The sequence below is a fragment of the Oncorhynchus kisutch genome, linkage group LG16, assembly GCF_002021735.2.
Source record: "Oncorhynchus kisutch isolate 150728-3 linkage group LG16, Okis_V2, whole genome shotgun sequence".
Taxonomy (NCBI): Eukaryota; Metazoa; Chordata; class Actinopteri; order Salmoniformes; family Salmonidae; genus Oncorhynchus; species Oncorhynchus kisutch.
The window spans coordinates 40783709-40803437 of NC_034189.2; the positions used below are offsets into that span (position 1 = coordinate 40783709).

The following is a 19729-nucleotide window of genomic DNA, read 5'->3' on the forward strand; positions in this document are numbered from 1 at the left end:
TGCCTGCCGCAATTGAATTATGTCTTAAACTTTGTATCTATGTTATATAATACAATTACATAAATACAATCTCATCCTTGTTGACACAACATCCCTTTTATTTAATGTCAGAACATTGCAAATAGTATATTGTGCATCACTTAGACGTTATTTACAAACACTAACAAAAGTGCTAATATCTGTTTTCTGTACCAGTTCCAAGTTACAGTAATGTTGAACAGCTCATATTAGAATAATAAATATAAACTACAGTACTGTTCAATTGCTTGAGATTGATAGTTTCTCAATACAGTAGTAACAATGGATGGATGGATTTGAAAAGATATGAATAAAAATTGAATTATCTTTCGGTATGAAATGACAAAGAGAACCTAGTGTGGCTAAATCCACAACCACAGTGGCTCGTCAGGACTGACAAGCATAGGATAAAACAAACAGAACGGAAGTGAGGCAGGGTCAATAGTTCCACAGTTGTTTTCCACAATACATTCCCTCAGCATATTAAAACAAAACCTATGAAACTGGTGAGGGACAGCATGGAGTGAGAACTATAAAGTACCAAGAAAAACATTGTACTTGGTGGTGTTTTCTGGTTCAGCTATTTTTCTTCCAAAGTGCATTCTTTATTGTAAAAAAAAATACAAAAACATATCCTGGATAAACTAAATCAATTGACATGATACGCGGTCTTCTAGCAAATACATACAGTACCAGTGTTAAAACTATGTTGTTACAGTTCAATATTGAGAAACATTTGAGAAGCCGCAAATGTCATAGTAACATCAACATGTGACACATACCCTGGGAACAATGGGTTCTAAGGGCCACCAACTTAACATTGACAACTTAGACTGAAGTCAGTTGCAGTCGGCCTTGAAGCGTCACTGAAAACATAAATATGGCGTCAGCAGCACATCAAACTAAAACATACTCATCCCAGACATAAGATGCTTCCCTCCTTGCCATGATTGACACCTCTCTTCCGGCATCTCTCCATCTTGGTCCTCACACCCCTATTCCTCCACCCCGCCCTCTTGATCCCTCTTTCCTGGTCTTCACACCCTCTTCATTCATCGTCCTCCTTCGTCCTTACAACCCCCCTTTATTCATCCGTCCATTTTCTTTGTTGTATTTATCCATCTTAGTCCTGATCCCCCTCTTTCTTCACCCCTCTTGCACCATCCCTACATTCTAAACACTGGGGGCCTGTATTTGAGAGGTGACTTTTCTTCATTGCAGGTTACAGTAGCGTTTCACTATTTACAGTCTAAGGGAGGGGAGGGGCAAAGAGGTGCTGTGGATAATACAGCTTCTTCTTCTTGGGCAACTAGTTAAACATGATGGATTCTGGGTCCTGGTTCATCATCTGGGCCATGTGACGGAGGACATCCTTCTTAGTGATGATGCCCAACAGACGCCTAGAGAGAGGGGGGGGGGGGGACAGACAAAACAAAATAGAAATCATTCCACCATCCAATAAACCTCGGAATGATTCAACAGAGTCTATAGTCTTCATAAATCTAACACCAAAGAAAATGAGCCTACTTTAGAATACTGTGCCCGTTTTCCCAAAAGCATCTCAAGGCTAAGTTTATTGTTAGAACCTTCAAAAGGAGCATACTTAAATATCTGAGCTGTTTCCCAAAGCCACCGTTAAAGTTTCACTTCATTTAGTGCATTGTTACAGGGTAAGCATTAGAATTAGACACTTTAATATTTGTTGCCATAGGTGATAATATCTCATGGGAGCTGATCTGTCGTCAGTGTTGTGGAATAATTCTAATGTTAAGGTAAGATTTGAAAAGGGAGAACGCTGATCCGAAAGCAGCGCCGTCTTCCCTTCGATCCCATTATTATTGCGCTAATGCATCAACAACGTAATTTAGCGAACGTTCTATCTGGGTGGTGTTTTGGGAAACGTATTCGTTACATTTTACGGGCCGTTGTAGGAAAGGTCCGTTGTTAAAACAGTCGTAAGCCTAAATTCCATCGCTATCGGGAAAACGGGGCCCTGGACTGTATGTCGCTCATGGGAAACTACTCGATGACTGCAACATAATACCTTCTAAACTCATTTGGTGGACGAAGACTATGTTTGATTGGTTCATTGACTGATGACAGACTCACCCGCTTCTGGTGACCAGACACTGTCGGAGGCCCAGCTTTCTGAAGATGTCCACCACGGTCTCCATGGGGGTGTGGTCCGTGACGGTGAAGGGGCTGAGGTTGAGGATGCGCCGCAGCTTCAGGGGCTGGGGGTCGCAGGCCTCGGCCACCTGGGGGTTGTCCTCCGTGAAGTAGACCACAGAGCTGCTCACCACTCCGTCCTGCTTCTGACGGGCAGTCTCTGAGAGGGAGAGAGAGAGAGAGAGAGAGAGGGTGAAGTATCAGCTGTGGCTCCTCAGACACAACAGATAATAATGAACCGACACATTAACTACAGTATTGCTCAACACATGCTGATGGCTTTATATGGGACTTACAGTAGCTATTGATCACAATTCAACTTACAATTCACGTTCTCCAAACTATTTTTTAAATATTTAGCCTGTCATTTCACGGTGAAAACAACCTAATGTAACAGTCCCACTATTTTTCGTAAAATGGAACCTTTATTAGTACCCTAGATATTGACGTTGTCGAGGGAGGCCAGAGAGAGGAGGTCATTTTGGAAGTGGGTTGCTCATTCGATTGTTGGATGGAGTGGGCCTTTGCTGAAAAGCTTCTTAAACACAAGCCCCTCATATCACGCATGCACAGCCTTGGATATGAGTGCATGTTGGCAGCCTCGGCCACGTTGCATACTGTAGGCTTACAGTACACGGCCTTTAGATTGCAGGCCCGTTTAAGACTTGAGCAAAGCAATTAGCAAGGTACTGTTCTCTTGCAGCTGTTATGGGCATCCTAGCTGTATGTAGAACGTGCTTTTTGTATCCTTAAGTGTCTATGCATCCAAGACCTTCGAAATGTTTGAATCCTTCTTGATTGTAATGTGATTTGTGGATTTGAATAAAGTATTTAAAATGTGTGTGTGTGTGTGTGCGTGTGCGTGAGAGCCAGGGTTAATGTCTTACTGATGGCCACAGTGAGTTCCCTGCGCTGGACGAAGCCGATGAGGCGCTCTGACTCTCGGGACACGACCACAGGGAAGCCGTTGTAGTCGGTGTCCTTGATGAGCGTCTCCACGTCCTCCACCGTGGTGCTGTCCTGGGTCAACACGGCCAGGGGCGGCTCACTGCGCCTGGGACGCATCACATCCGTGGCCAGGGTCCTGTGTACGGATCACATATTGGGAATTCTTAGGGTCTGTTTCTCACACAGTTTAATCCAACTCCTGGAAGCAAAAGCATGGAGAATCTCCATTGAAATATATTTTTAGTTCAGGTCTATGCTTCATTTGTGTCTGGTAAAACCAGCCCTTTGAGAAGGGGTGACTCTTGACTACTGCAGGGTTGAGACTTGGACTAGGGGAGGTGTGAGGTACCACCCTTGAGGAGGAGGAATGACAAAGTTCCTAATATGTATCCCGTAATACCTGTGCGTGAACTCGTCCCTGACGTCCAGGTAGGGGTAGCCGTTGAGTTGGATGTGGGACTCGTAGATACCCTCCTTCCCAAAGGCGTCCGCTACCCACTTACTGGTGACGGCTGCGGCCATGAGGGGGACGATGTACTCCAGACCACCGGTCAGCTCAAACATAATTACCACCAGGGACACGGTCATCCGGGTCACACCTCCTATAAACAACAAAACAAAAGTTGATGACCCGAGTGTTTATTTTATAGAGTAATCCCTCTCTGTTTCAGTGTCTTCTTCCGTTTGGGGCCTAATGAACACAACCCTGATGATAACTCACCCAGACATGCGGCAGCGCCCACCATAGCGTAGAGGCCTGGGGTAACACAGTCGGCTCCGGGACGACACCAGTTCTTAAAGATGATCCAGTCGTGGTGATGGTAGGCCATCTGCTCCACAGCGATGCCTACGATTCGCCCAGCGATGGCCCCCACAGCCATACTGGGGATAAACAGCCCAGACGGGATCTGAACACAACACAGAGGACATAAAACAACATGGTTGAAAGGTGATCTGAAGACAACCACAGAGGACATAAAACAACATGGTTGAGAGGTGATCTGAAGACAACACAGAGGACATAAAACAACATGGTTGAGAGGTGATCTGAACACAACACAGAGGACATAAAACAACATGGTTGAGAGGTGATCTGAACACAACAATCACCCAAGAGCACGGTGACCCTACTCACAATATCTGAGATCAAAACATGGCAACACTTTATTTGAATGGCACCTACATAAAAGGACCTAACATTTTCATATTTCATAACTCGTACATAATGCATTCATAAGCAGTTCGGTAACATTTCATAGCTGCTTACTTCAGCTATCATAACCCCCATCTAGCCATGCCGTACAGCATACTGACCTTCATGCCAAAGGTGAAGATTGTTATTACAATCTTAAAGATAAGCGCCAGGGCCAGCTGCCACAGAGCGCTGTAGACCCCGGGTCCAGCAGGGCGGTCTGGGATGTCGTCCACCGGACGGCTCATGTTGGGGTTATTAACGTAGTCACACAGCTGAGAGGACTCCAGCGCACCGCAGTCGTTGAACAGCTCGGAGATGAGTTCGCTGGTGCTGCGCCGCGTGTACGGGTTAGGGAACGCCAGGACCGCGGTGATACCCGTTATCACGATCACCTTAAGTCAATCAAATCAATCACGTTTATTGATGAAGCCCTTTTTACATCAGCAGTTCTCATAAGGTGCTTTACAGTAAACCGGCAAAGATCCCAAAAAGCAAGCAAGAAGCAGAAACTGGCATTACATTTGAGTTATTTAGCCGTTGCTCTTATCCAGAGCAACTTAGTTACAGTTGAAGTCAGAGGTATACATACACCTTAGCCAAATATGTCGATATAGGACTCGTTTTACTGTGGATATAGATACTTTTGTACCTGTTTCCTCCAGCATCTTCACAAGGTCCTTTACTGTAGTTCTGGGATTGATTTGCACTTTTCGCACCAAAGTACGTTCATCTCTAGGAGACAGAAGGCGTCTCCTTCCTGAGCAGAATGACGGCTGCGTGGTCCCATGGTGTTTATACTTGCGTACTATTGTTTGTACAGATGAACGTTGTACCTTAAGGCGTTTGGAAATTGCTCCTAAGGATGAACCGAACTTGTGGAGGTCTACAATTTTTTTCAGAGGTCTTGGCTGATTTCTTTTGATTTTCCCATGATATCAAGCAAAGAGGCACTGAGTTTGAAGGTAGGCCTTGAAATACATCCTCAAGTACACCTCCAATTGATTCAAATTATGTCAATTAGCCTATCAGAAGCTTCTAAAGCCATGATATACTTAAAGGCACAGTCAACTTAGTGTATGTAAACTTCTGACCCACTGGAATTGTGATACAGTGAATTATAAGTGAAATAATCTGTCTATAATCAATTGTTGGAAAAATTACTTGTGTCATGCACAAAGTAGATGTCCTAACCGACTTGCCAAAACTATAGTTTGTTAACAAGAAATTTGTGGAGTGGTTGAAAAACAAGTTTTACTGACTCCAACCTAAGTTGTATGTAAACTTCCGACTTCAACTGTACAATTAGGGCATTCAACTAAGATAGGCCAAATCACAATCTGCTAAACCAGTGCTAGTAACAAGTCACTCAATGGAAGAACCACCCTATGGGTCCTGGTCAAAAGTAGTGCCCTATATAGGCCAGGGAATAGGGTGCCACAGTTAGTTACCTCTAGGACGGGGTACTTCCCCAGCAGAGTGGTCTTCCTCCTCCTACACCAGGCGATGTTCCCCCGGATGAAGAGGGTTCCCCAGAGGCCCCCAAACACCCCCAGCAGGATGAAGGGGACCAGCTCAGCCATGTACCAGGGGGTGTGGTACTCCACGTAGAACAGGACCAGTCTGCTGTTGCCGAACGGGTTGATGGCGCGCAGGGTGAAGGCCGCCACCAACGCAGCGAAGAAGGAGCGCCACAGAGTCTTCAGCGGGAAGTAGTAACTCACCTGAAGAGGACAGAGATTACATACCGACGGCACTTCAACTGAAACACCTGAAGAGGACAGAGATTACATACCGACGGCACTTCAACTGAAACACCTGAAGAGGACAGAGATTACATACCGACGGCATTTCAACTGAAACACCTGAAGAGGACAGAGATTACATACCGACGGCACTTCAACTGAAACACCTGAAGAGGACAGAGATTACATACCGACGGCACTTCAACTGAAACACCTGAAGAGGACAGAGATTACATACCGACGGCACTTCAACTGAAACACCTGAAGAGGACAGAGATTACATACCGACGGCACTTCAACTGAAACACTTTAGCATTTCAAAGGCAATGGATCAAAAAGAATAACAGTGACATATCTGGAAGTGAGATGACATTTGATTGAATGGACACAGCAGATGATTTATAACGGATTTAAGTATACAACACCTCCTCCAGGCTGAAGAGAACTCCTCCAATCGGAGCTCCAAAAGCCACTGACACCCCAGCAGCAGCAGCAGCCGATAACACCTGCACAAATGACAAGCCGCGTTGCATTCAGACTACAACTAAATACTTAAAAATTGTTCCAATTTCCCCAAATGGTATTATTTCCGCAAAAATGGGAGCGTAATGGGCTATTACTGTACCTCTCTGCGCTTGCCCTCGTTCTTGCTGTACTTAGAGAACAGGGAGCAGAAGAGGTTACCACAGCAGCAGGCCACGTGGACCAGGGGCCCCTCCTTCCCCAAGCTGAGCCCAGAGGACACAGCCAGGACCAGGGTCACCGTCTTGATCAGCAGGGTCCACTTCCCCAGGTACCCCCGGATGATGAACCCACTCAGGATGGTTTTGATCTACACAAGACAACACACAGCGTCCCCTCACTGGGATAACCTTTGCAACTGTGCAGTTTTCGGAAATGAATGCACACTCTTTTCAGCCAATGAAAACAAAGTATTTCAAATACTATTGGCGTGGTTATTTTCTATTTGTGAACGCTACCATTTCAAAACACTCACCTCAGGAATACCTGACCCACAGGCGTAGGGGGCAAAGACTCTTACTAGAGACACAGCCAGGAAAGAGAATAACAGCGCCCACAACACATACAGGAAGTAATTCAACACATACGCCCCGGCACCCTGGAGAAACAAGAACAGGTGGGATATATGGGTTTAAGGATCTGATACACAATCATCCCACCCGCTACCACAACAAACACCAAGATAAACCTCAGAAACTGAGAGTGGTTACATTTCCCCAAGTCACACCCCTTTACCTAGCCACGTGACGGCTGCCGTTCGTCGGGCTAAAAACACAGACTCAGTACTGTGGCTTTAAATCAAGAGGACGTCTGGTTAACGGTTATTGATCTGCTGACCTCAGAGTGACCGGTCATCAGCTCGGCCCACTTCTGCCACTGCGGACACTTGTCTCTGTCGTCGAAGGTGGTCTCGTTGGAGGTCCAGCAGCACTGCTCATGGCTATAGTAGAATGCAGACAGACACACCCCTTCTTTCAGGTCAGTCATCCAGTCCACAGCCAGGTCGATCACTCCAGCCAGCGTACCTACACGGGAGGACACACAGCACGAGATCACAGATCACACTAAGCAAGGGAACAGGCAAGCCTATCAAAAGGATTCAAACCAGACGTGGTATTTCACAACTCTGGCTGTGTGACTTTTGATTGTTTGTTAAGAGAGCCACGTGTCATGTGTGTGCAGTATGAATCCCGGCACCCAGAAGCAAATCTCATGTGCGCCATACTACAAGAGACTAGAGCAGTACCAGAGAGGTCAGACTTTTTGCAGGATGCCTGCTCAGTTCCTACCTGTGAGCATTCCTATGAGCAGCATCACCACCCATCCTGACCAGGCATCCAGAAGACTCTTAATCAGCTCCCAGTAAGACTCCTTACTCTTGGTGGTGATCTAGAACAACCATCAAATCAACCATCAATCAACCATCAGTGGCAGATTCAACGGATCATCAGGTTAAGATAATCAGGTGGACATCAAGAGTTTTTCTATGGTGATGACGATTATGAAGAAGAGGATGAAGAAGAAGAAGAAGAATTATATCCTATGGGGATGAAGAAGAAGAAAATGCTTAGAGTGTAGAGCTGGGTGTGTGTGTGCTCCCCTCACCTTCCTATGGCGGTCTGTGTCGCGTGACTTCTCCCGGAGCCAGTCAATGGTGTGGAAGTCTTCGTAGGTGCTGACGTCAGGGAAGGGCTCGTCCAGGAAGTCCATCAGATTACCATTCATCTCCTCTGAGGGAGTGGCCCCAGTACTGCTGGCCCCTGGACAGAGAGACAAAATAAGATTTGGTTTTTACTGTCTAATGAAGGCCTTCACACATGCCCGATTTTTACTGTCGAATGAAGACCTTCACACATGTCCAACAGAGATAAACTTCTGCTTTATCCCAACCCCTCTAAATGACACACACAGACAAGAGGTTGAAGAGACCGCGAACCCAGCCAAGGCAGGTCTCTGATTCTCAACACGGTATGAAGCACTATGCTGCCAATAATGCCCATGAGATGTATAAAATTGTAATTCTTGGGATTCGGATCACCAGACAGACCTTGTGATACTGTGTCCAAGTTTTAGCTTCAGTTTGGACATTTGTCCAGGGCAGACAGTGGGCCCTATTTGTATGTTCTTATTAGCATTTTATTGCACATAACTACATTAGCAGCTTACTTGGATAAATGGTCGCTATAATTCTGTGATGTTTTTTTTTTCCTCTGTGGGTAGCTACGTCATGCAGAAGCAGTGAAAACAGTAACGCTACTGAGCAGTCAAGAATACAAGAGTAGGCTAGCTACTTGAGGGCCATGCATGAATACTGAATTACAAATCATTGATCAGTGACAGCGACATATGCCTTCATGTAGCTATTAGATATAGCTAGCTATAGCAAGTAGAAATGGATGTAATGAGACCAATAATGTTAACGTTAATTCTAGTTAAGATTTGGCCAGATATGCGTCAACCTTTATTAATTATGACATTATTAGACATGCTATGAAATGCATACTTACCGTCTCCGTCCATTGTTCACACAACCCGAATCCTCAAAATAAAGACATCTAATATCTCTTAGCTATATAATCATCAATATTGAATGCATTTTGATACTGTGTTAGGTTATCGCCGGCCAAACCTGTTTAGAAAAGAGAGAAGAGGACGTCATAGATTTCTGCTTCCCACAATGCATTTGCTCAACCTGTCAATGCATGAAGGTGGAATTGTGAGTAGTGAAATAGTGACACCTTGTGGCTGAAATAAAAATATTTTTTATTTTAATCCGTTCATTCATGTCAGTGCGTAGGCTACTGTTCACTCAGAGACCACCAGACCAGACCGCCTCTATAAAGAGGGTCATTTGTGTACTATTGTCTGTTGAAAATGTTTGTTCAGGATATTGTTCCACATCAAATAAATGCACCACTTTGAGTACCTCTGTATAGTAAAACAATCACTTGATTTCTTTAAAATAGCACTTCATAAACAGGTATTTGAATGTATTTGATCAATTCAGAGTCTCCTAAATCTCTCCTAAATCTATCGATGACATGTCAATGCCCAAGTAGCAGCATAGCACAGTTTTGTCTTTTGAGTTGGCATAGCAACCAAAGAATCTGATGTCTTCTCCCATTTCCATCAGCCTTATTTTAAAACGGTACACACAGTCAGTTTTATTCTTACTTAATCTCATCTCCCTGGCAACACTCCATGGGGCCCCACAGTTTCTAAAGAGACAAAGCTAGTAGTGAGAAGAAATAGCCTTTTCACCATGTGTGTGCGTGTGTGTGTGTTCAGTGGCGTCATGCCCATAAAGGGCACATTAACTGTCTCCAACGTCATTTAAGAGAATTTATCAGTACGTCCAACCGGCCTCACAAGCGCAGACCACGTGTAACCACGCCAGCCCAGAACCTTCACATCCAGCTTCTTCACCTGCGGGATCGTCTGAGACCAGCCCCCCAGACAGCTGATGAAACTGATGAGTATTTATGGCTGTAATAAAGCCCTTTTTGTGAGGGAAAACTCATTCTGATTGGCTCAGCCTGGCTCCCCAGTGGGTTGGCCTATGCCCTCCCAGGCCCACCCAAGGCTACACCCCTGCCCAGTCATGTGAAATCCATAGATTAGGGCCTAATGAATTCATTTGAATTGACTCATTTCCGTATATGAACAGTAACATTGTAAAATCGATTAATTTGTTGCATGTTACGTTTACATTTTTGTTCAGTATAACTTGATCAAGCTATGTAGCCTATTGATTCCTTCTTGATGAATAAATCAAAACAAAAATATTTTGCTGTTTCTCTGTAATATAATATTTTTTTACATAGAATCAGGCATTATGATTATGGCTCTAGATTGCAGGGAAAGGTTCTTTCAGGTGTTTGAAAAATGCAAAATTGTTCCAGATGAGAATCATTATGCCTCCCTCCATTATGCCCCCACTATCCCCCCATCCTCACAACACCCCTATGTGTGTGTGTGTGTGTGTGTGTACGTTTTGTGAAATAAATCAGTATTTGTATAACATCCTGTCTGCATTTTAAAAGCATCCTGTGTTAGGCTACAACCTCACTGTGTGTGTGGAAATGGACATCACCATAGATCTGAATGATGCCGTTGTTCAATGCGTCTGACTCTCACTCAGTCACTCTCTCCTGACCACTGAGTATAGCAGCGGCTGAAGCGAGCCTCCAAGGGGAGGGCAACATGTCATCAAGCCGCTGCTTTCCTCCTCTCAACTGCAGATGATGCGTGCATGTGAGTGAGCTACTGATCGTTTGAAGAAGTTACTCCCTCCCAGCCCCTGCTGGTAGTAGTAAACCCTAATTGGGCGTACGGTCTTTTGAACAAATTGAGCCTCGATCGGAACCTACTGGCCGTGGCTTCCTCTCGCTTCAACTGGCTGCAGTTCAGAAGGACAGGAGCAGAGAGAAGCAGTCAGGAGTCCTAGCTGCAGTTGACTGTGGCTCAGAGAGACAGGGAGAGCAGGCAGCTCGGGAGCCAGAGAGTGGTCACTCAGAGTGGGCAGCACTATGGATCCGGGGGTGTGCGCTATGGAACTCCTCGGGGTCTTCTTCTCTATTGGTGCCTGGATCTGCTCGCTGGCCACCACCATCATGTCCACCTGGCTGACCCTGTCCACAGACCTGCTGCCCGCGGAGAGCTACGAGCTGGGCCTGTGGGAGACATGTGTGGTGCAGGACCTTGGAATTCTGGAGTGCAGACCCTATGACAGTCTCCTTGGCCTGCCTCCGGACATCAAACTAGCCCGGATCCTCATGTGTGTAACAGTGGCCACGGGCCTCCTGGGTCTCCTGCTAGCCATTCCTGGAATCTACTGGATCAACAGCTGCAACCAGGGGTCTGAGGGTTTGAGGGTGAAGAGATTGATGAAGATGCTGGGGGGGATATTGTGCTTGGTCGCAGGGATACTGGGTCTCATACCTGTGTCTTACATCGCTCACCTGACGGTCATGCGGTTCTTTGATGAGGCCGTGCCGGCCATTGTGCCGCGCTGGGAGTTTGGGGATGCCCTGTTCTGTGGCTGGACGGCGGGGTTTCTACACCTGGTGGCTGGCTCTCTGCTGGTCACCTCCTGCGTGTGCCTTCAAGAGGAGCCCTGCACCTTACAAATGCCTATACCGCTACAGAGAAGACATACACACGTACACAGCACCAATACCCCACATAGGAAAAGGTCCATGGAATATGTTTGATGAGCTATTGAAGTGAGAACAGTATTCTCACAGTATTCTCAGTAGCCTCTGCCCTCTCTCTATCGATGGTGAATAAAACACTGCTTATCTAAAGCTTTTTCATGCTTATTTACATTAGCTATAGTTATTGAGTACTCTTGCTGGGACAAATCTTTCTTCATATTCTGAGACAGAATTTGCACATAATGGTGGTACTTATTTCAATCACTCAAACAGGGTTTGGTGCATGTCATGTTTGCAAAAATATCACCTACATTTATCAAACAGAAATTCTTGATGGAACCAAAGAGACTACAGCTTTAAAAGCTGCCATTTCTTCCTTGGTACTGTGTAAGAGATAGTGTGCAATGGTGCCAGAGAATTGGATGACAAGCAGTATTTTGTCTGTGAAATGGCTGTAAAACTATTCTGGCCAAGGTTGATTATTCTGTATGTCAATGATTGTCTTGAATATCATATCTTATCACAATACAAATTATTTTTTACAGCATCTGTCATCATTATTGTCCAATAACTACATGAAGCCAGATTGAATGAAGCTGATTTCTCACTAGCAAGGCCATGAAGCCAGATTGAATGAAGCTGATTTCTCACTAGCAAGGCCATGAAGCCAGATTGAATGAAGCTGATTTCTCACTAGCAAGGCCATAAAAAATGTATCCCTTCTTATAGCCTACACAGTTACTCAATCAACAACGCATTACAGGAATAATGAATCATACAAATTGTAAATAGAACAAATAGAAAAGGTATAACATTATATTGTAGAAACCAAGTAAGAATTAATGTGAGGAATGTACTAAGTATTTGGGAATGTGTGTTTTAAATGGTGAAATATAAGGACTTGATTGCAACAACTTGACAAGACAATGACTTCATGGATATTTGAGGATCCGATTGTATTTGTTTCATTTCTGCTGAAATTTCCACTATACATTCTCTCTAGTTAGAGGCCAATATTACTGATTTGCCACATACATTATATCAGATATATATCAATATACAGGTACATTATCTTGTATATTCCTCTGTAGTGGTTCTGACTCTGAATTGATCAGATAATATAGTGCCACAGGGCTACATATCCTATATCAGTTATAGCCATAGTGTGGAGAAATCTGTACATAAAAAAAGTTGATATTATCAAATAAAGAAAAAACCTGACAAAAATCTGACCATGATTCATTCCTAAGCTCACAAACCACTTGCTTGTGTTACATAAGCGCAAACTGTTGCTAGACAACGATGAGGAAGTGAGTTTAAGTAAGGTGAGGTGACAGACCAAGTCCAGTGGAAACGGAGCTGAAGTCTAATTCCCGCTGATTTCGGTCTTGGCTCCTGGGCTAAGCTGTAGTTAATGAACATCAGAATAATGATACGTAATGTGAGGAATGTCAGATTTCCTGGACATCGCCCATTACACACAAGCTTGCTCAGGCAGGTCATGTTCTTATACTTCATTTTTTAATATAATTTCTCCTTTATTTAGCCATGTGAGTCCCATTGAGAAATTCATCTCTTTCTCAAGGGTTCCCTACATGGCCAAGCGGAAACAACAGCCATAAAATACTTCCTGTCTATTTCAATGCTATAATTTCTTCTCCAAATGAGACCATGTTCCCTATGCAGTGCATTACTTTTGACCAGGACCCATAGGGAGCTGGTTAAAAGTACTGCACTATTTAGGGAATAGGGCACCATTTGGGACACAAACTTGCTCCTGAATGTGCTCTCAGGTCTTCACATTACGAGAACCCGCCTGGACTTTGAAATGCTCGATTTGCTCCCCACCGCCTCCTGTGTCCATGTTGTCATCTGAAAGATCCCATTGTTGTCCCCTCACAATGGAAGTCATTATAGTTTCCTATGTTAATCGCTTGATCTATCATAGGCAGTGGTTGGTCCTGCATCAGAGAAACACATGAAGACAACCACTATATGTTAAACAGCTCTGTTGTCACATGTCACTTTGAAACACAATGAAAGGGAACATTCGAAACCGTTCTATTCTACCTCAATCTCACAGAAAACCACAACAGCTCTGTTGTACAGTGCTGATAAAGTTATGCTCCTTTCTCAGAAGATTGTGAAATGCCTTGTGGGATATGTCTATCGCTTGGTGGTTAATGATTAGGGTCAGGGTGGTTAGGGTTATCACTATTGACGATTAGGGTTTGGGTTACGGGTTAAGGACAGGTTAGGTTGAGGATTTGGGTCTGGATCAATGAAGTTCAATGAGTTGCGTCGATCTATTCCTTCACTATCAACTTTACTGTAACAACTTTAGTATTGTTACAGACTCATTTACAAAAATAATTGTACTGGATGTACAGTCTTACATCCTATTTCGCAACAAAGAATCCTTCACTCATGCTGCCAAACATACCCTCGTAAACTGACGATCTTACCGATCCTGGACTTCGGCAAAGTCATTTACAAAATAGCCTCCAACACTCTACTCAGCAAATTGGATGCAGTCTATCAGTGTCATCCGTTTTATCACCAAAGCCACATATACTACCCACCACTGCGACCTGTATGCTCTCATTGGCTGGCCCTCGCTTCATACTCGTCGCCAAACCCACTGGCTCCAGGTCATTTATAAGACTTTGCTAGGTAAAGCTCCGCCTTATCTCAGCTCACTGGTCACCATAGCAACACCCACCCATAGCACGCGCTCCAGCAGGTATATTTCACTGGTCACCCACAAAGCCAATTCCTCCTTTGGCCACCTTTCCTTCCAGTTCTCTGCTGCCAATGACTGGAACAAACTGCAAAAATCACTGAAGCTGGAGACTCATATCTCCCTCACTAACTTTAAGCACCAGCTGTCAGAGCATCTTACAGATCACTGCACCTGTATATAGCCCATCTGTAAATAGCCCATCCAACTACCTCATATTATTATTTTTGCTCCTTTGCACCCCAGTATCTCTACTTGCACATTCATCTTCTGCACATCACTCCAGTGTAAATTGCAATTATTTCACCACTATGGCCTATTTATTGCCTTACCTCCCTAATCTTACTTCATTTGCACACACTGTATATAGACTTTTCTATTGCGTCATTGGCTGTACATTTGTTTATTCCATGTGTAACTCTAACCACTAGGCTACCTGCCACCCCCGTTGTCTGTGTCGCACTGCTTTGCTTTATCTTGGCCAGGTCGCAGTTGTAAACGATAACTCGTTCTCAACTGGCCTACCTGGTTAAATAAGTTCAAATAAAATAAAAATGTAAAAAAATGCAATATTTCCCCCGCTGAAACATTATGCTGAAGGCAATAAGGAGGTGGTAACACAATGAAGTCGATGCCCTAGGGACAATAACTAAGAACTTCAATGCCAGGGCGAGTGGTTACACAATGGTGGGGAATCCAGAACATGATGCCCTGGGGACAATAACTAAGAACTTCAATGCCAGGGCGAGTGGTTACACAATGTTGGGGAATCCAGAACATGTTACGCAACATCTACAAAACAATAAACCTGTCATCACCTTTCAACCTTCTACCTTAATGTTTGAGATTTACGTCAGCCAACAGCACTATGCCACGTAGTTATGCTGTAGTAACGCTATGCTAACTATAGACTAGACCAGGGCTCTCCAAGTTAACCCTGTCCCTGGACAGCTACTGTCCCGTAGGTTTTCACTCCAACCCTAATCTAGCGCACCTGATTCTAATAATTAGCTGGTAGATAAACTGAACCAGGTTAATAACAGCTGGGGTTGGAGCAAAAACCTACAGGAGGGTAGCTCTCCAGGAACAGGGTTGGAGCAAAAACCTACAGGAGGGTAGCTCTCCAGGAACAGGGCTGGAGAGCCCTGGACTAGAGACTAAACCCACAGCCAGGTCCTTTAATATCCTCATTCTGCCCATGATGAGAGTGTGTCCTGCCCACTATAAAGTCCTCTGCATCCATTAGCCAGATCACAACCAATCCTCTCAATGAGTTGAGTTCCTCTGCAAACCCCCCCCCAACACAGTGTGCTGTCCACAGGATCTGACTGTTCGGACTTTCAGCCAGAGTAACAATCCCCACTGTGATTGTCCTCACTCCGGCTTTGAGAGGTCTGGTCAAGGACTCATATGCCCTGCCACAGCCAGTCTCAGTCTCCTCCCCTGCACTGTTCACATGAACGGGCCCAAATGAGAATGAGAGGCTCCACAATACACATCACTTCTTCTTGGCCACTGGTGTCTTCATTTTGGGACCATAGTTAACAAGGACATTACTTGCTTTGATAAATGTAAAAAAAAAAATTTAAATCGTCAAAAAAGAGGATTTGGAGAAATAAAATAAAATCCCTTCCTCTTCTGTAGCACAATCAAATGGATGATATGATTTTGTGGGACCGCGACTGTCAAAACACCGTTCTGCCAGAGCCAATATTTGACTTGAACACGATAACACCTTACGGCCCCTAACGGAAGCCTTGTTACCAGGAAACAATGTGGTCTAATAGGGGCAGACAGTGTGTGTGTTCCTAATTGCAACCTTTTCCTTTTATAGTGCACTACATTTGGTCTCTGGTCAAAAGTAGTGCACTGTATAGGGAATAGGGTGCCATTTGGGACAAAGCCAGTAACTACCCAGCGTTCACCAATCAGTGGGGGAGCTCTACAGAGTGCAGACTGCAAGGCAGTCAGGGATAGAGGATCATTGAGGTCCTTGCCGGGCTGTCTAAAACCAGACTGAGGAATAAAACTGTTGCTACTCCACATCAAAACAAATACAGTGTGTGATAAGATTGTATTGATTCAAACATGGTCTCTTTTAAATCACATGATTTATCACAACTATTTGATTGAATTGTGCATGTGTATAATATTGTTCCTGGATGTCAAGAGCCCTTAAAAGTTGAAAACATTTAGAATGTGATCAAATAAAACAGAAACGGTACAAATTCTGCATAATTTACAAAGAAATACATTCAATGGCATCAGCAATACAAGTATGAAATGGAAAACATTTAATGGAATCCGTTTTTTAAACTCCCTTTGGAGTTTTTGCAAGGCAATGACTAGAGAGGTGTGTTGCAAGCATGTCCTCAAAAGATAAAGCGTGTGTCTTTGTGTCCCCTCCAAATCACTGCTTCTCTACAGTAGCAGTATTAACTCAATACAACACACTGTGAAATACTCTTGACTATTAAATGAAGGTGCTTTTCTGATATCAACTACAGCACAATCATTCGGTATAAGAATGTTACGAATCAATGTAGGATCATATAATCTGACATATTTTAAAGGGGCAAACTGCAGTTCAAACAATGGCAAAGTGGGTACCCCACCACCGTTTTGGTAAACAGCTGGAGGGACGGGCTGGAGAAACTTAAGCATTCTCAAATCCATAGACAGAAGTATGGATACGAGGACTGACCATCCAGGGTAACAAAATTATAGTTAACCACATTGACGCTATACAGTGTTTGTTTACAATTAGTTAAACAAGCGGAGTTAAACTAGCTTATATTTGGGGTTCTGATGGGTATAACAGTCAAACTCATGACGCATTTCTAAGTTATATTCTTCAAGAATCAAAATGGGTGTACACTGAGTATACAAAACACTAAGCACTCCTGCTCTTTCCATGACAGACTAGGTGAATCAAAGGTGAAAGCTATGACACCTTATTGATGTCACTTGTTCGGAGGTCGGTGGGGGGGGGGGGGGGGGGGGGTTCTCATACGAACCATATAGTTCAATCAAATGGCTATTCCTTTATGTCACATCAAATACAACATTGAATATGGTCAAATCATGTCTGATTTCAGAAACAAACTAAAATCACAAGTGTTCATCAGAATGGAAGGCAGGATTGTCCATGGCCTGAGAGTTATTCAAACTGTCTCCTGGATCTGTGGGACACGGTAGGGTTAATGTCCCAACACTTGACCCATCAAAGTGTCTCGCCTCTGGACAAGGCGGCTCCACTCTGGGTCCTACCTTAACAGGGAACCTGTAGAAGATGAAGATAACTCCACTGATGATCATCATGAACGACCCTACGATCCCGACCCCGATACCTGCCCCCGCGTTCTGGGTCACAGGTGCAGGGGGCATGTGGAAGTTCGACGGGAACGCAATCGTTTGATTGGTCACCACCGAGTTCAGGTTCCACAGGAGAGGTATGAGAAAACACACAGCGGACAACAAGCACAGAGTACCAGCCACTGCGAACGCACAACGGATAGGCGTCTGTTTCTCCAGGCCAAAATAGACGTTCCTGAGGGCGTAGACGGCGGCAGCGTTCCCACAGAACCCCACGACCAGCCCTATTAGAGTGAGCACCTGGGCCGTGGCGACCTCCGGGGGCGTGAAGGCGTCCGACAGCGCCATATTCTGACAATACATGACCTTGAACCCAGAGGTCACGAGGGTATGGCTATAGAAACACACCCTCCAGATTCCGACCCAGGCCACTCCTGAGGTGATGAAGGTCAAGTCGGCCACCTGCCAGACCCTCCACTGGATGAGTCCAAGGGTCACCGCGGTAAGGACCCAACCCACGGCGCTCAACCACAGGCTGACAAACTGAGGGTGAGCTGTGTGAACCAGGTATGCCATATCATAACACACAGAGAGCCTCACCTTAAACGGACAGCCAAGATAATCCACCGACAGTTCTCTTAGTCTGCCTACAGACAAACAACATCTTCCGATCAGATGAACTAAAGCCCCGTCATCTCAGACAGAGCTCATCTCAGAGAGCTGCCATGCTGAATGAACAGCGATCGATCTTCTTACTGATCCTGTTTTTCACCCTCAGGCTCCAGTCTCGCACCTCATATTAAGGAAGAGGCTTGGATACATGGTCGTTTTCCCCCAGATCCGGTCCTGCTGTCTCTAGGTTGGAAGACAAAGCAACTGCTGCCCTCTGAGAGGAAAAATAAACATGCAATGTGGTGAGAGCAGGCAGCGAACACCACACCTGTGAATGTGAGGGGCCTCGACACAATACATATTTGAGGAGGAAAGACAAAACAGAGAGATGAATGACTGAATGGCTATGGCAACTGGTGCCATGACAAAGTCTACAAACAGGGAAATTACAATTGGGATTAAATGCAGTGGATAGGGACACATGAACTAGACGTTTTCAACAGGCTTTATGTCCCCATTTTAACTACGTCAAAAGGCCGTGGTATGGTTTATCGCATGCCACAACGCAACACAATCAACATGTGTAAGAGTATGCCGATCGTGGGAGAATTAAAAAAGTGAACTTAAAAATGTCATAACTGAGGTTGTTGTTAAACTGAACAAATTAGTTCAAAGACACATGCAGTAACCAAGAATAGCAAGAGAACACGTTGATTGGATAGAAGACAGTAGGTTAAAGAATATAGCATACTTCTAGAGAGCCTTGACAAATGTCATTAAAACAACACAATCCCCATGGCGACATCGAGCACCTAATTATCACTATGGAAATCTAGCAATTTAGTTTGCCTTGTCAGAAAATTGCCTTTATAAATCAACTGTATGACGTAAAAGACAGACAGAACACACTAGATTGATAATCAAATACACAAGATGTGGTGCTAAAAATCAAAATACAAACTGATATCGGACAAAACAACACATTACCTTTTAGTTCTGACAGGTTAGTAGTGGTGAGAGCTACAGATCAGCAGTCAGTGTGCCGGACCGGCCATCAATCGTCCTGTGTTCGTACCGATGTAAACAAGACCGACACTTCCTCATCTTGTACAACATATAAAGTCACAGTCATAACATCTCTGTGAATGATTGACTCCTCTATTGCTATTCACCAGAAAGAGGAAAGGGAAGGCGGGGCTAATTAACCGATCCTACAATCAGGCCACACTTAAAACCCTGCCATTTCTTAGCTTAGTCATTGTCGTTATGGCCACTGGCCAGTTGGGTAATAAGGTCACAAATACCAAGACCG

General features: G+C 44.5%; 3 protein-coding genes across 3 annotated transcripts; 1 reads left to right on the forward strand and 2 right to left on the reverse strand.

Moving 5' to 3' along the window:
* Positions 1-74: 74 nt before the first annotated feature.
* Positions 75-9273, reverse strand: LOC109906703 (H(+)/Cl(-) exchange transporter 4). The gene is made up of 14 exons (XM_020504553.2): positions 9102-9273; positions 8200-8354; positions 7884-7983; positions 7432-7619; positions 7070-7192; positions 6698-6904; positions 6498-6578; positions 5779-6051; positions 4450-4722; positions 3857-4043; positions 3536-3737; positions 3075-3271; positions 2128-2347; positions 75-1418 (listed from the first exon to the last, which is right to left on the reverse strand). The coding sequence occupies exons 1-14, from the start codon at positions 9112-9114 to the stop codon at positions 1328-1330; spliced, it is 2310 nt and encodes a 769-aa protein (XP_020360142.1). The 5' UTR covers positions 9115-9273; the 3' UTR covers positions 75-1327.
* Positions 9274-10585: 1312 nt separating this feature from the next.
* LOC109906783 (putative claudin-24) lies at positions 10586-12971 on the forward strand. Its single transcript, XM_031792384.1, has one exon. It carries the CDS (start codon positions 11124-11126, stop codon positions 11805-11807), a length of 684 nt encoding a protein of 227 aa, XP_031648244.1. The 5' UTR covers positions 10586-11123; the 3' UTR covers positions 11808-12971.
* A 2812-nt stretch (positions 12972-15783) lies between these two features.
* Positions 15784-19656, reverse strand: LOC109906784 (claudin-34-like). Its single transcript, XM_031792403.1, has 2 exons — positions 19405-19656; positions 15784-18691 (listed from the first exon to the last, which is right to left on the reverse strand). The coding sequence occupies exon 2, from the start codon at positions 18379-18381 to the stop codon at positions 17602-17604; it is 780 nt and encodes a 259-aa protein (XP_031648263.1). The 5' UTR covers positions 18382-18691; positions 19405-19656; the 3' UTR covers positions 15784-17601.
* Between the last annotated feature and the right edge of the window lie 73 nt (positions 19657-19729).

Bases quoted from the DNA above. Each gene is read 5' to 3' on its own strand.
- LOC109906703 (XM_020504553.2), bottom strand. The intron at 7,193-7,431 runs GTCAGCAGATCA...TTGTTTCTCCAG, and splicing joins TGATGACCGGTCACTCTGAG to GGTGCCGGGGCGTATGTGTT. The intron at 2,348-3,074 runs GTAAGACATTAA...TCTCCCTCTCAG, and splicing joins GGAACTCACTGTGGCCATCA to AGACTGCCCGTCAGAAGCAG.
- LOC109906783 (XM_031792384.1), top strand. From the start codon at position 11,124: ATGGATCCGGGGGTGTGCGCTATGGAACTCCTCGGGGTCTTCTTCTCT.
- LOC109906784 (XM_031792403.1), bottom strand. From the start codon at position 18,381: ATGGCATACCTGGTTCACACAGCTCACCCTCAGTTTGTCAGCCTGTGG.